The sequence below is a fragment of the Peromyscus maniculatus genome, chromosome 10 (assembly GCF_049852395.1).
Source record: "Peromyscus maniculatus bairdii isolate BWxNUB_F1_BW_parent chromosome 10, HU_Pman_BW_mat_3.1, whole genome shotgun sequence".
Classification (NCBI taxonomy): Eukaryota; Metazoa; Chordata; class Mammalia; order Rodentia; family Cricetidae; genus Peromyscus; species Peromyscus maniculatus.
In genome coordinates, this window is record NC_134861.1 from 89,590,151 (window position 1) to 89,604,268 (window position 14,118).

The following is a 14,118-nucleotide window of genomic DNA, read 5'->3' on the forward strand; positions in this document are numbered from 1 at the left end:
GCAGTGTGATAAAGTAAGTAATTTTAACTACAGTAAGAAAATTATTATGTGGGATTAGGGATCAGGTTTCATTCTTTTTGGAGAGAAGTGTAAAGGATTTGTTAACACCCTCACTCCCAGCCAACTGCTGGAGATTAAACTAAGGTCCCGAGTGCTCTGTGTGGTGTTGTGCAGACCTTGTAGCTGTACTTTTATATGTCTGAATTGTGGGTTAAGGTGACAGTCTGTTGAGTAGTGTGCCAAAAATAATCAGGAGTGGGAGAATGATTCAGATAGGAAGCCAGACCGTTTGAAAAGCCGTCTGCAGAAGGAAAATACTCTCTGAGTTTTCTCATCTGCTGTGTGTTTTAAGGATTCCACAAGTCCAAAACATTTTGGAAATAGAGATGAAATTCTGCCACATGAAGGTAGATTTTTGACTTGGCCATAGCCAAGTTCTATTTGCTGAGTAAGTCTAATTAAGTAAATTGCTGTTTGTTTTCCTTTTGTGTGTTCTAGCCTTCAATAACTGTTTACAAACAGTCTTTGACTGAAATATAACAAGCAGGCCTGGATTTAGGAATGAAAAGGACATCCTTTGCTCTCTGTTTTCACTTCTACAGCCCATGTGTTGGGAATGACAGTGATTCAGGAGATGAGCCAAGGCTTATACAATTAAGATATTTCCTCTAACATGGAGATTCTTGCCTGCTATCTGTCTTCTGGACCCAAATGGTGACAGAAACCTGATAACTTTGCTCTGCTGCTTCATTCTGTGTTGTGCTTCCTGGTTGGGGTGGGGTGAGGGGGTACCCAGGCATTCTTGGGTTGAGATGTCCTAAGTTGGATTTTCTCTTAAAACCTATACAGGCCTTTCCGGTAAATTGCATAGAACCAGAGGACTCAGGCCCAGGACCATACTTTCAACACCATGAGTGGTGTATTATGTGTCTACAAAAGAACCCTCGTTTAACTCAGCCTGTTTATAAGGCAAAATCAGCGCGTCATCTTTTTTGGTAGTTATATTTGGTAGTAGTAAGGAGTATAATTTTCATTGTGATGTCTCCATATAGCCAAATATGATATAGCATAGGTATAGGATCACTTGACGGTATTTAGTAGTGGTTTTAGAGTGATACTGTTGGGATGGTTACTGATTTTCACTTTAGGGCCTGTTAACTTTGAGAGTGACGACTAGTACCAACTGCTTGTTATTTTGTTTTTGTTTGGTTTTGTTTTTTAGACCAGACACTGTTTTCGCTTTACATATATTGAATTATTTACTCTTTTCAGCAGCCTTGTTAAGTTTATGTTGTATTCCTTTTTCCTTATCAATGTTTCTCAAGGCAGGGTTTCTCTCTGTAGTCCTGGCTGTCCTGGAACTCACTCTGTAGCCCAGGCTGGCCTCGAACTCACAAAGATCCGCCTGCCTCTGCCTCCCGAGTGCTGGGATTACAGGTGTGTGCCACTGCTGCCTGGCTGCTGTGTTCCTTTCTTATGGCCTAGAATCCTGAGGCGTGAGGGACTGGGAAAGGAACACACCAGGTGTGCCACACACAGGTGGTTATAGCACTGGGTGCCTTGTGGGGGAGTTCAGATTACAGCGGTTGTCTGTCCATCCTGTACCCCGGTCGTGTTTTCTAAGTTTCTAAAGTGTGAAGTGGAGCCCTGATGTTTCCTCCATTGGGACGTCATCCTTTTCATTCATTCTCTTTTCTCTTTCAACTAGGCCAGTTGCTGAGAAAGAGGTGGCCGCACATTTTACAAATGAGAAGACCGTCAGTCACCCGCCTGACATGTCAGGGTGGAATCCTTTCGGAGAAGACAACTTCTCCAAGTTAACCGAAGAGGAGCTCCTGGACAGGGAGTTCGACCTGCTGAGATCAAGTAAGGGGCACTTGAAGGCTTATTTTGCTTCCCAGTAAAGTCACGGCTCTGTAGTTCCGCAAGGCCAAAGACTGCTTAGAGGTGGTGTGAGCAGTTGTTTTTGTGCGTGTGAGGGGGAAATTCAGGTCCCTTTCTTTCATACTATTAAGCTATATTGTGTCACACATTTAGAAATTAGTTGCTTGATAGTAGCTAATAAACTCAAGATTGCTGATATCTAACCCCTAAAAACTGCTATCTATGAATGTGCGAGTCATACTGTCTTCAAGACATGGAGACGAATGTTCAAGCAGAGAAGACGTTCTCAGTACCTTGCCTTACTCATCACATTGCAGCTCTGTGGTGCACACTCAGTAGAAGAGTGGTGTGTCTGAGACACCCTTGACAATGCCAGAGAAGACATGGGCTACATTATTTATGTTAATGTCTGGTCGTGTCCTCTTCGTGAGTGGTGACGTAAAGGGGTTGCTTCGTTGTCCTGATATGGCCAAAGCTAAAGAAATTCCTTTCCACTTTATTCTGATATCTCAGTGGTTTTGCTTGGAATCGTTACCTTTTCTCAAACTCAAACTACCTAATATATACGTCAGGACTTGCCGCATATATTTTAGAAGTGATCTGTTTTGGAAGAATGTGGTTGTTTTGAAGAGGTTTGCAGACTAAGAGCAAGAAGCTCATTTTGTGAAAAATGTAGGTGATTTTCTAGTTTCAAAGGGTTGTGTATGTATGTCTATGGGTGTGTATATACATATATATGTATATACTCATATACAGTGTGTTTCCCTGTTTTGTATATGAAGACAAGGGCCTAACTCCCAGTTTCTAATTTCTGTTTTATTTAACTAGCTTTATGTAACTAGCTTTATGAACACATTTAGTAAATGAAACGCTTTGTCTGAATTCATATGTATTTTATGTAAAATTCACAGATGGCCTGCATTCATGTAAGGGGTTTCTGTAAGGCATTCATCTTTGGCATCTAAATTTGTATTTTGTATATTGGTGTTTAAATATGGATCTAAAAATGAATTTTAAGCCCCTGATATACATTTGTTAACTTTGATAAAACAAATCTTACCTCATATTAAAAAATGTTTTTAAATCAACATTTTTGTTTGGCATTTTTCTGGAGTTTATTTTAAATAGCCCCAAAAGCATGGGTTTAAAAAGAGGATATAAATGATCTCTTGAGTAATAGTAAAGGGAGATGCAGGAGGAGGTAGTCAAGTGCTTGTCATTTATAGATTATTTTAGTGTTTTATGAATGTGTGTATGCATGTGTGCGTGCGTGCGTGCGTGTGTGTGTGTGTGTGTGTGTGTGTGTGTGTGTGTGTGCATATGTGCTTGAATGTCTGTGGTGACCTGAAGAGTGATCTTTGATCCCTCTCTACTTTTTTCTTTGAGGGATAGTCTTTCAGGTGGACCCACAGATTAAAAGCTGTGGTTTATCTAGTCACCTTGTCTGGAATCTCCTGGCTGCCTGCTGAGCACTGGAGCTATAGGTAGCCACCATGCCCGCCTGGCACCCACACTGGGGATCTGGATTCTCTCCTCACACTGGTGCAGCAAGTATGGTAGCTGAGCCGTCTCCCCAGCCAGGGTTAATTTAGAAGCAGATGGTCTCGATTTTTAATGTGCTCTGACGAGGGTCTACTAAATAAATATTCTCTGTTTCTTGAGTTAAAAACTCACTTTTTTTCCCTTCAAAAAGTCAAGAGCTAGGTAAAGGATTTTATTATATTGTGTCTTATAAAATGTGGTATTTGTTTGGTATAGGCAGGAACTGTATGTGTATGTGCCTGCTTGTGTAATTTCATCTCTTAAAATTTTGGAACAACTGTTTTCAAATTTGAAGATGGGAAGCATCAGTGATTCCCATGTACTTGTGTGCCTGTTTTCAAAGGCAGCTCAGACTCCATCATACTGCATTAAAAGATGCCAGGCCTCAGGTGAAGACCCAGGAAGTCAGGCTGGGAGCAACCACTGTCCTTTGCAAACTACCCAGGGGCCTTGAGTGATGGGCATCACTGTCACTGGGCTTCTGCACTTACTTCAGCACGTAGAAAACCCACTGGATGAGAGTCCCAGTGAAGTCACTTGGCTGCCCTCATTCTCACCCTGCCCCCCTTGTAAACTGGATAGACGAGACAGGGTTGTTAGGGGAGCTAAATGAAGTGATTGTTTTGACACAGGGAATGAGAGCCATCACCCCTACTCTTAAGATGTTTAGATAGCATTTTGAAATTATATTTAAATCACGCACAAGGTTTCTTGGTAAATTAAAAATCAAATCAGAGTCAAGGGCACACAACGCTGACTTCAGATGGGCAGATGGCAGCGGGAAACAGGTGGAAAACATTTTTAACATTGAGTGAGTAGGCTGAAGTTGAGAGAGGAACTTCAGAGATTGACGATAACGTGTAGGATGCATGTACTGAGGAACGTCTCTTTCCATGGTTTTACTTCAGTGGTCATCTTTGATGAGGATTTAGGTACAGCAGTAGTGTATCCAACACTTGATCTGTATGGTAGAGTTTAAGTCATTCTGATGGGCAAGGGCCTCTTAATTTCAGTAGGAGACTATGCGGTGAAAGTTAGTGGGTACTGTATTCATTATTGCTAGTTTCTTCTGTCCCCAACAACTTTTTCCAAAATGAAGAAATCATTTACTAATGCACTTGGAATATCACATGGTTTGTTTGTTTGTACACTTGTTTCTTGGCACACATATTTATTAACAGTTTTCCAGAGTTGTTTGTAAAAGCACATGTGCTTGGTGAATGAAATGCTTTCTGGGGAGAGACTGCCATCTTCCTGTGGCTATCGAGAGCACACTGTCCCTGTAGGTGATGTGATATATTGGTTACAGAGTGGCCACATTACCATTCAAGATTTTCCTGTTAAGGTGGCATATGGTTATTTGTTTAACAGGAGAAAGATAACGTCTAAAAATATATATGACTTGTGTGCTTCATATAGGAAGCAATTTTAAAGTCATAGCAACATTTTTGAGATACTAAAACTAAAATTAGTAATAACATTTTTTTTAGTGTTCTTTAGGAAAATCGTTGATTACCTACAACAGGCATTTAACATATAAACTATTGTTGCTTTAACTTTCAGTGTAAATGAGTGTAATTTATGGTTCAGAATCTTTTACTGGCACTTTCTTAATAACAGTACATTAAACCAATAAAGTTTGTCTCAGATTTTCTTTTTTAAGTTAAGCTTGCTATTGTCATTGTCTTTTGTACCAAAGCATCCAAATTTAATTTATAAGCCTCACGATTCTAGTTGTCATGATATTTAATATGCTAAACAGTAATTAGAATGCCACCTGTTTGGGGAAAATCAAAACTTGCATTTGGTTAAATAGCTGTATACTTGTAACTGCTAATTAAGAACAATGGGAGGTTCACTTGTGGACAAATAGTTTTACTGTTTAAAATTTCATCAAAAATAACTAAAAGGAATAACAGAAACCCAAAGACTGGTTGTTTTGCAGTTTTACTGAGTATATTGTATAATTTTTGAAGATACAATAAAATAGTTGTAAACGTCAAAATCTCTAGTTAGTTTATGGTAAAATACCAGTAATCACCCTTTCCTAAAGCTCATTCAGACCTGCTACAGTGTCTTTAGTGCAGAATATTTCAGGCACACCAGGCTGGCTCCAGAGTATCCACGAAGACTGCTTTTTACAGCCCTGTTTATTAGTCGTTGTTTGAGGCCATTATCTATTTAACCTGCATACGTAAAATACCTCCTAGAGTATTTTCATTCTGGGGTGATATAATGGAAAGTACTTTGCTTTCAGAGCTTTCAAACCCTGTGTTTTCACCATCAATATCAGTTAAACACCTTGGAAAGAATCTGTCTTTATTTGCCAACACAATTCTTTTATAAGGCACGATGAGGTAAATTTCTTGTATTAACTTCAGGCCTTCTAATTGAGAGAAAACCATTCATTTGAAACCAGGTCTTTAAAATGTAGTTCCACATTAAGAATTTTGTTTTTATTTCTATGTAATTGACTGTATAATAAGTTAATGTGTATTTGTTTTGCATTCTGTGTTCTGAGACCCAGATTATGTGAATTTTAGAAACCTTAAGTGATTTAAAAAATGTTCCATTAAAATTGATTCTGTGTTTTGTGGAACAATGTGAACATGATTCATTTTGTTATAAATGTATTCTGACTTCTGTTTGAAAATAATCAAGTAAATAAGTTTTTCATACAACAGTATCTCCTGTATTTTTCCTCATGGAAACCCCTATATAATGGTCAGCTCACTCCCACATGAAGTTTGTTTCTTTGCTTTAACTGCACCGTGCTGTTGATAAACTTACCACAATTTACTTGATTGTTGAAGATAATATACCGAGTGCAAAAGGATTCCAAGAGTGTAGAGGTGATTTTGCACTTTCATAATCTGGGCACCATTGGCACGATAGTGTCTTGTGAATTTGGAGAATGCAATGGAGGCTCCCAAGTTCACGTTTAGATATTCTGATTCACTAGGTCTGTGTAGTAGGGACTCCTGACAGTATGCAGATGTTTAAGAAGGCTGTTCCTAATTCAGACTTACGTCCTCCATGCTGTCTGGACTTCAGGAACTGCGCTTCTTAGATACTGCTGCTGTGGCCATCACTTGGCTCAGCCTCCTTTGCACTCTGTCCTTTGTCCCTACTCTCAGATGGTAGAATCCAGGGGGTGTACAGAAGACGGGGGCCTAGGAGGACTTGGATACAGTGCGTAATCTCCGGTTTATAGTTGGCCCAGGAGACTCTCAGGACTGGTCTTCTATGTGTCAGCATTGCTTTCCACCATAGGGAATTGGGAACCCTCCATCATATAAAAATGGTCTTCACTTTATTTTTTCAGAAAGATGTTATGAAACTAGCTCCTTAATAGGTGCCTTAACAATAGAGTGTGAACATGTGAGAAAAGGTGCAGTACATTCCTTCTTAGACATTTCAGACCTGTTGGGCTTCCTCCCTGTTCGCCAGTCCTTTAAAATTTAATTGAACACAACATAATTGACTCACCAAAAGAGCACTTGAAAACAAGCTACATGGACATGAATTTGGTTTTTTTTTTAAATGGCTGTGGAACAAGGGTCTACTGGGAATGTCTACAATCTCTTTCATGATAAGTTTCAAATAGTATAATTTTGATTGCTAAGAATTGGGGAAGAGACATTGTATAAAAAAAAGTCAGTAAGTGCTTAGCTGGTGTGTGTAAGAATCCCCGGAGCAGACAGTGCTCTTAAGTGCAGGGGAGACAGCCATGACCAGGGAGTGGAGAGAGTCAATTCTTTCTCAAACACAGCTGCCTGTTGCTGTTCCTCTGTGGTGTCTCCACCCCGGCTGCTGATAGGTGTTTTGGTGCCCTGTAGTTAGTGGGGTACCCTGTAGTTAGTGGGGTCACGTGTTGTCACTGCCCACCCGCGTGCTCTTTTTCTCCGCGCTACACTTCCTTCTATAGCTTTATTAGTTTTCTAACACGCTGTGTACATTTCTTACAGTGTGCATTACTTGTTTGTTTTTCGTGTAAGCATATAGACTACACGAGGCGGGGTGGGGTGGGGGGGTGGGGGTCTTCCTTTTGTTTGATGTTATGTTCCAGTTGCTCAGAACAGTGCTGTGCTTGGTATATACTGAATACTTCAACATTTGTTAGATGAATAAATACACTGTGTGTGTGTGTGTGTGTGTGTGTGTGTGTGTGTGTGAATAATAGTACAAAGTGTTAGGAGAAATGACTAATGATATGAAATAGAATGAATTCTTTTTTTGACTATTGAGAACTAGAATTTACCAATTTTATGAATGAATTACCATTTATGATATTTTTTCTATAGGTTTTTGTTGAAAGTCTGTTAAATATGTCTTTGTAATAAGCAGGATTTAAACTTAAGTTCAACCTGTTATAAAATGTAGATAGCTAGTATTAAGCGAACCAGACTCATGTATTAGGTAAATTATGTTTAGTGTAACCCAGCACTGACTAATACCCTTAAACTTGCTCTTGTAGCAGTGGATACTTACTTAGCCGTAGGGCAAAGCCTCGGTCCTTGTAAGAACGGGGCTGTGAATTATATTTTTCAAAAAGGCGGTTGCTTTAATTTTTACTTTGATTTATACTGTCTGTCACTTTTCATTTAAAACCATCTTTATTTTATTTTATTTTTTGTTTTGTTTGATCTTATTTTCGCAGACAGGCTCGAGGAGAGTGCACCCTCAGATAAGAGTGTAGACCCACCCTCTGCTCCACATAGCCATCCTCCGGAAGACCCCTTTGGTTCTGTCCCTTTCATTTCTCACTCAGGCAAGTTACATGTGTGGCCTCACTGTCCTTGAAATGTACCAGAACAACAGCAGCAAAGCTGGATTAAGTTTAAGAAGTAAGATGTAGACGTTAGATTCAGAAAGTAGAAAACAGAAATGATGTCAGCTGTTAGCCATCTTTGGTCCTAATGGTTGACCTATATATAGAGTTATGATTGTGTCTTTGCCAACATGGGGGAATGCTGGGTCACATGGGAGAAACGTAAGTCTGTTCACCAGTTATTCGGTTCTAGTTTTTTTAAAAAAAGAATGGTACATGAAAATGTCTCATATTTAAAATACTTTTATACTTAGCTTTTGATTAAAAATCTGGTGTTTTCGTAGCATATCCATGCTCTTTTATGATTGTTTAATGATTTCGTAGTTGGCACATCACTTTAACTACTCTTCTTCTATTCATTCTTTTGATTTCGGTTCAGAAGTTGAATGCTGATGCTATTCACTGTGTAAGATTATTCTAATACTATTACTAAGAGTAATATCAAAGTAATTGTCTAATGCAGATCACAAATCGAGATTCTAATTTTTGCCACACTGCATATTTTATTCTTTGCTGTTATTGAAGATAGTCTATCTTCTTCACATTTCTGCTTGTTGCTCTATCATTGTCAATTTCATGGATGACATAACATCTTAACAGGGCCAGATAGCTAACGTACATCTGCTTCATCTGTTCTGTGTGGTTATTCACACTGCTAAAATACTAAGTCGAGAGTGCATTGTTTTTCTTTAATTATATTCCAGAAATGCCCAATCAGTCTTCAAGAATCTGAGGACTTAGTGACTTGAGATCCTGATGCAGAAAGCAGTTTCAGGGTTAGTTCTTCTGTGCTCTTCTGCTGGTATCCGTGACCCTCCCTAGGTTTGCACATACCCATGCAAACTACTTTTGAGGGACTCTGGGAAAGTCAGAAATTGGAGGACACTCACTGACTGCACCCTTATTTTCCTATTGACTTAGGAATTTTGTAATTAGCTGTTGGTTCACAAATCTGAGCTTGGTTGGTACTGTCATTTTGTTTAACTTTGTAAACGTTTTCTGGTATATTTGAAGCTTTTTGAGGGTTGGAGGCATATCTTGTCTTTGATCTTGCCCAGTAACCAACCCAATAATGACTTGGAGGTCATTGTGTGAAAACATTATAGGATCTACAAAGGCACTACTAAGTATGTCTTAGTGCCAGGGCAGTTACGATAAAAATGCCCTCGCTCTAGAACTCGTGGCATAGCATGAGCATTGTTGATACTGGAATGGCTTCATTTGGGAAACTAAGAAAAGGAGAAAATGGGTCTAGAAGAAATGTGCCCGAGACAAGAAAAAGTGATTGCTATGAGAGCAATGTTAATTTGATACTTTTCAGACTCAAAGTTTAGTTAAAATAAAAAAATCTAAAATAGATATTACCACTGCCCTATATACTAGAAAGCTTAGAAATATTTTGTTATGTGTAATTTTTAGGTAAACATAAGGTATTCATTTTCCTCTAGTAGTAGAATGAATGAATCTTCCGAAACTAAAATTAACCTCTCCTTAAACTTCAGGAAATAGTTGTGTGAGGGGGTAAAACATCTCTAGTAAAATATGTTCCATGTAGAAAATGAGGGCAGTGAGCTCTGGAGAGTGAGCAGGCGCACTAACCATTGTCCTTGAGCCTGCTAGATCCATTCTGAGTAAACCATACAGAAAGGACTATGTAAAATTAAAACAAGTACAATTATAGTCAGAATGCTATAAAGATTAACTCTAATACTACTGTGTATTTAAGAAGAACCACTGTCCCAAATCTAATGTTCTTTACACTGGTTTTGTTAGGGAACTGTGCCATGCATCCATCCTCTTATCTGTCCATCTGTCTGTCTATATCTATCTATCTATCTATCTATCTATCTATCTATCTATCTATCTATCTATCTATCTATCTATCTATCTATCTATCTATCTATCTATCTCCATTATCTACCTACCTACCTACCTACCTACCTACCTACCTACCTACCTACCTACCTACCTACCTACCATCTATCATCTATTCGTCTATCTATCATATTATTGCCTTGATATATAGGCCATGCTCAAAGTTGAGATCTTCATCTTGTTTCTACCTTACCAATGCTGGGATAGCAAGCATGCATCACCACAAACTGTATCCTTTTTATTTAAAAGAGAGAAATTTGTTAGAAGCTATTAAGGAATGCTGAGAGCGAAAGAAACAGTTTTCCCCAGGGAAGAGCACACCAACTGGTTATCCAACACCACGCAGTCAGCCCTGGAAACATACTTAGAAGTAACATTATAGAGACTGAGCCGGTTATATTTAGGAATACACACACACACACACACACAATGAAGAAAGAGACTATGAATTTGAAGGAGAGTGGGGAGAGGTAACAGGCTTGTCCATAGGCCTGTATGGTGTGATCATTTTCTCATTTGCTATTCCCGCCTCCAAAATGATTGTAGCTGACATAAAACTAGCCAGCACAAGCTTAAATTTAAATCTTAAGACTTTTAACTGATTGATTTTTTAAAATCTTTTCCAGCCTGTTTTATAAAATCAATTTTAAATTTTAAAAATAACTAAAATAATTTTTATTTTAATGTAGGACTTGGGATAGCTTCATGGTTAGGAGTGCATCTTGCTCTTTCAGAGGATCCGAGTTTGGTTCTCAGCACCCACAACCTGTTGCTCCAGCTCTAGGGAGATCTGAGTGCCTGTGGCCTCCACAGGCACCTGCACTCGGTGTGCACACACCACACAGATGCATACACACACAGGCAACTAAAATAATAGAAATAATGCATATACTTTACAGTGTCCAATTTAGCCAGAAAATCTCCATGACTGATCTTTCCCCATCCCCTTTTTGTTAAAACTCTGCAGAGATAATTTTCCACTTCTGACATTTGAATACGTCATGCTAAACTTTTTATTTTTTGTTTAACCTCCTCAAACTGATTTTAGGTGGCATGTGTAAAATTCTTATTTTGGCACACGTGGATTTAGATTAATTATACTGTTAGGACTTCTCATGTGCATACATTCAGTTGTGTCTGTACAGTCATGTGCCATATAACAGACAGTCCAAATAAATGCTCTCTCTTAGTACCCTATCTGGGGCTGGCAGTGTAGGGTAGAGCATGTGCTTATGATGCCTTTGATCTCCAGTACACATGTACACATGCCACATGTAAAAAAAAACAAAACAAAAACAATGAAACAAAACCCCCAAATCCACCCCATAAAACTGTATTTTAGAATCTGGATATCTTCCTCAATCGCTTTCCAGCTTCCTCCTTGAGGCAAGGTCTCTGGCTGAGCTGTTTCTGGCTGTCCAGCCTGCTCTGGGGGATTTCAGGGAACTTCCATGCTCACCCAGCTGTATCTGGACTCGGGATCTGAACTGTTCTGGTCCTCACCTTTGTGCAGCGAGCACTTTATTCTGCTGTGCCCTCTGCCCAGACTAGGCACAGTTTGGACCGTGGACCCGCCCCTCACCCCAGATTCAGCATGCCCCAGTCATCCCCTCTGCAGGTTCCTACGCTGAGTCACTGCTGGGCTGCTTTTGTTGCCAAGCTGTGTATGCCTGTGGATTGTTTTTTCTTGCTTACCTAGTTTATTGTGTATCCTGTTAGTTCATCTCCATCCAGATTGGTTGCTTCATGGTTGTCATAGTCTCTTAGAAGTTTCTTGTGCTTTTTAGTCTTCCTGGAAATTCCTGGATATCCTGGTCTTTTTTTTTTTTTCTTTTCCTGATAAAGCAACTACTGTTTGTTTGTTTGTTTGTTTGTTGTTTTTTCTTGAGACTGTGTGCATGGCAGAAATAGTCATGAAGCCTCACTGCCTCAGAAAACATGCTGACACTTGGTTGATAATTTGGGTGAGAAAATAATTTCAACCTACATAATTTTTTTCTGTGATTTTTATTTACTTTTTTATTTTTAGGTGGGTAGGGGATCTCAGCTTGTAGCCCAGGCTGGCTCTACACTTCACAGCCTCCTGTGCCAACCTTCCAGGGGCTAGGGTTTTCTTTGGAGTTTGGAGGTTCTCTTTCTTGTGCCTTCTCCCACGGTTGTTGAGAAGTGTGATGCCATGTGATCACTGATCTGCGTGGTCTTCGACCCCACCTCTCTTTTCTCCTTGGATGCTTTTAGCATCTTCGCTTATAGTGTTCACGGTACTTTATTGTGGTATAAATTTTTTTTTATTATTATTTTTTATGCTAGAGATGTAGTAAGTCTTTTCAGTCTGAAATATATATTTTCTTGTATCTTTTTTTTAAATGTAAGGATATTGTGCATCGTGGATTGATCTTTTAGTTTAAAATATTTGCAATGTTTTCTCTATTTACAGCTTAGAAATTCCTTTTAGTGCCTATGATTTCTAATTGCAAGTGCCATTGTATTTCTTAGGTTGGTATATTTTCATTTCTGGGGATACTTTATAGTTTTGTACATTTTTTTGGTCATGATTTTTCTTTGTCTTCCAGTTGGAGAATGCCAGCCAATGAATGCCAGTCTTTCTCTTTTCACAGTAGGGGGCTTGTAAAGTGAACTGGAAGGACAGAAGGAATTCTGCTTTAGATGCAGTATTTCCCAGGCTGGCAGAGTGATTTAACTTCTACAGAGGACTGAGTGCAAAATGGTGTGGGACAGTGGGGATGATAGAAACACAGAAGGAGCAGCCACCTTGGACCTCTTAGACCGTTCTGCTTTCCTATAATGTATTGTGGTTTAAAAATACTGCTGGTTTCAGTTCTTAAAGGACTTTTACCTTATAAAGGATATAACCTTGGTTTCTGTTCTTACGGTGTCGTTTTCAGTTTTTTTCTTTCAGCTTTGTTGTCTTTTGAAATATGTCTGGGGAATGTTGTTCCTTACTCTGCAGGCGGCAGTGTCTGAGCTACATGTTTTCCCTAAGATACTTAGAAGAATTCATCTGAGAAGCCATCCAGGCTTCAGATTTTCTTGGGGAAAGATTTTGAAGTACTTCATGTTGTTAATACCTGTATTCAAGCACATGCTTCATTTTGTCAGTGCGTGTGGTGGTGTTTCATACATTCATGTTTTCTAGTGTAAACTGGGAAGTATGCTTCTCCCCGCCCCCAGGTTTGCTAAGACACTGGGCTTCCTTGATAGCTTTTCATGACATGCCAGTCACTCCTCTGACATCTTGCAGGTTGAGCTTTCTGCTCCTTCCTTGATTTCTAATGTTTCCCCCATGTGACTTGCTCACACTTCAAGGCAGATCAAGTGTACTAATTTTCTAGCATGAGCTTTGGCTTTATCTGCTCTTTTATTTCATTGATTAGGTTATAATTTTTCTCTTCTCCCTATTTTGGGACAGTTTGCTGTTTGTCTAGCTTCTTGAGCAAGGCTTGGCCTTAGACTTTTCCCTCAGTGTTGGGATCAGAGCCCAGTACCTTGCACATTCTAGGCCCGTGGTCTGCTTGAACTACATCACTAGTCCTGGGCTGCTGCTTTACACTTATTTCTGTTCTGTGTGTGGTGAGGAGGGGCATACATAACGGGGGTCAGAGGATGACTATGGGCCTTGGTCCCTGCTTTCCACCGTGTGGGTCCCAGGAGTTGAACTCAGGTCGTCAGGCCTGGCCACAGGGCTCTTCCCTGCTGAGCCCTTTTGCGAGCCCCGCCCTGATGTATTCAGAGTGCAAGTGCTTACCTTACAGCTTTCTTTTTAAGCACTGTGTTATTTTAGTGTGTACATTTTAATATCTGTCTGTCATTCATTTAAAAATATTTTCTTTTCTTTTTTTGGTTTTTCGAGACAGAGTTTCTCTATGTAGCTTTGCGCCTTTCCTGGAACTCACTCTGTAGACCAGGCTGGCCTCAAACTCACAGAGATCTGCCTGCCTCTCCCTCCTGAGTGCTGGGATTAAAGG

General features: G+C 39.5%; 1 protein-coding gene across 2 annotated transcripts in view; it reads left to right on the forward strand.

Moving 5' to 3' along the window:
• The window catches only part of Bmp2k (BMP2 inducible kinase), a 108,234-nt gene that overhangs the window by 77,386 nt on the left and 16,730 nt on the right, over positions 1–14,118 (forward strand). Inside the window, exons 14-15 of one of the 2 annotated variants that reach the window (XM_015994239.3) lie at positions 1,709–1,866; positions 8,087–8,197. In XM_015994239.3, coding sequence (XP_015849725.3) covers positions 1,709–1,866; positions 8,087–8,197 — 269 coding nt within the window. The remainder of the gene's footprint in view (positions 1–1,708; positions 1,867–8,086; positions 8,198–14,118) is intronic. The other variant, XM_076546683.1, reaches the window with a different exon arrangement.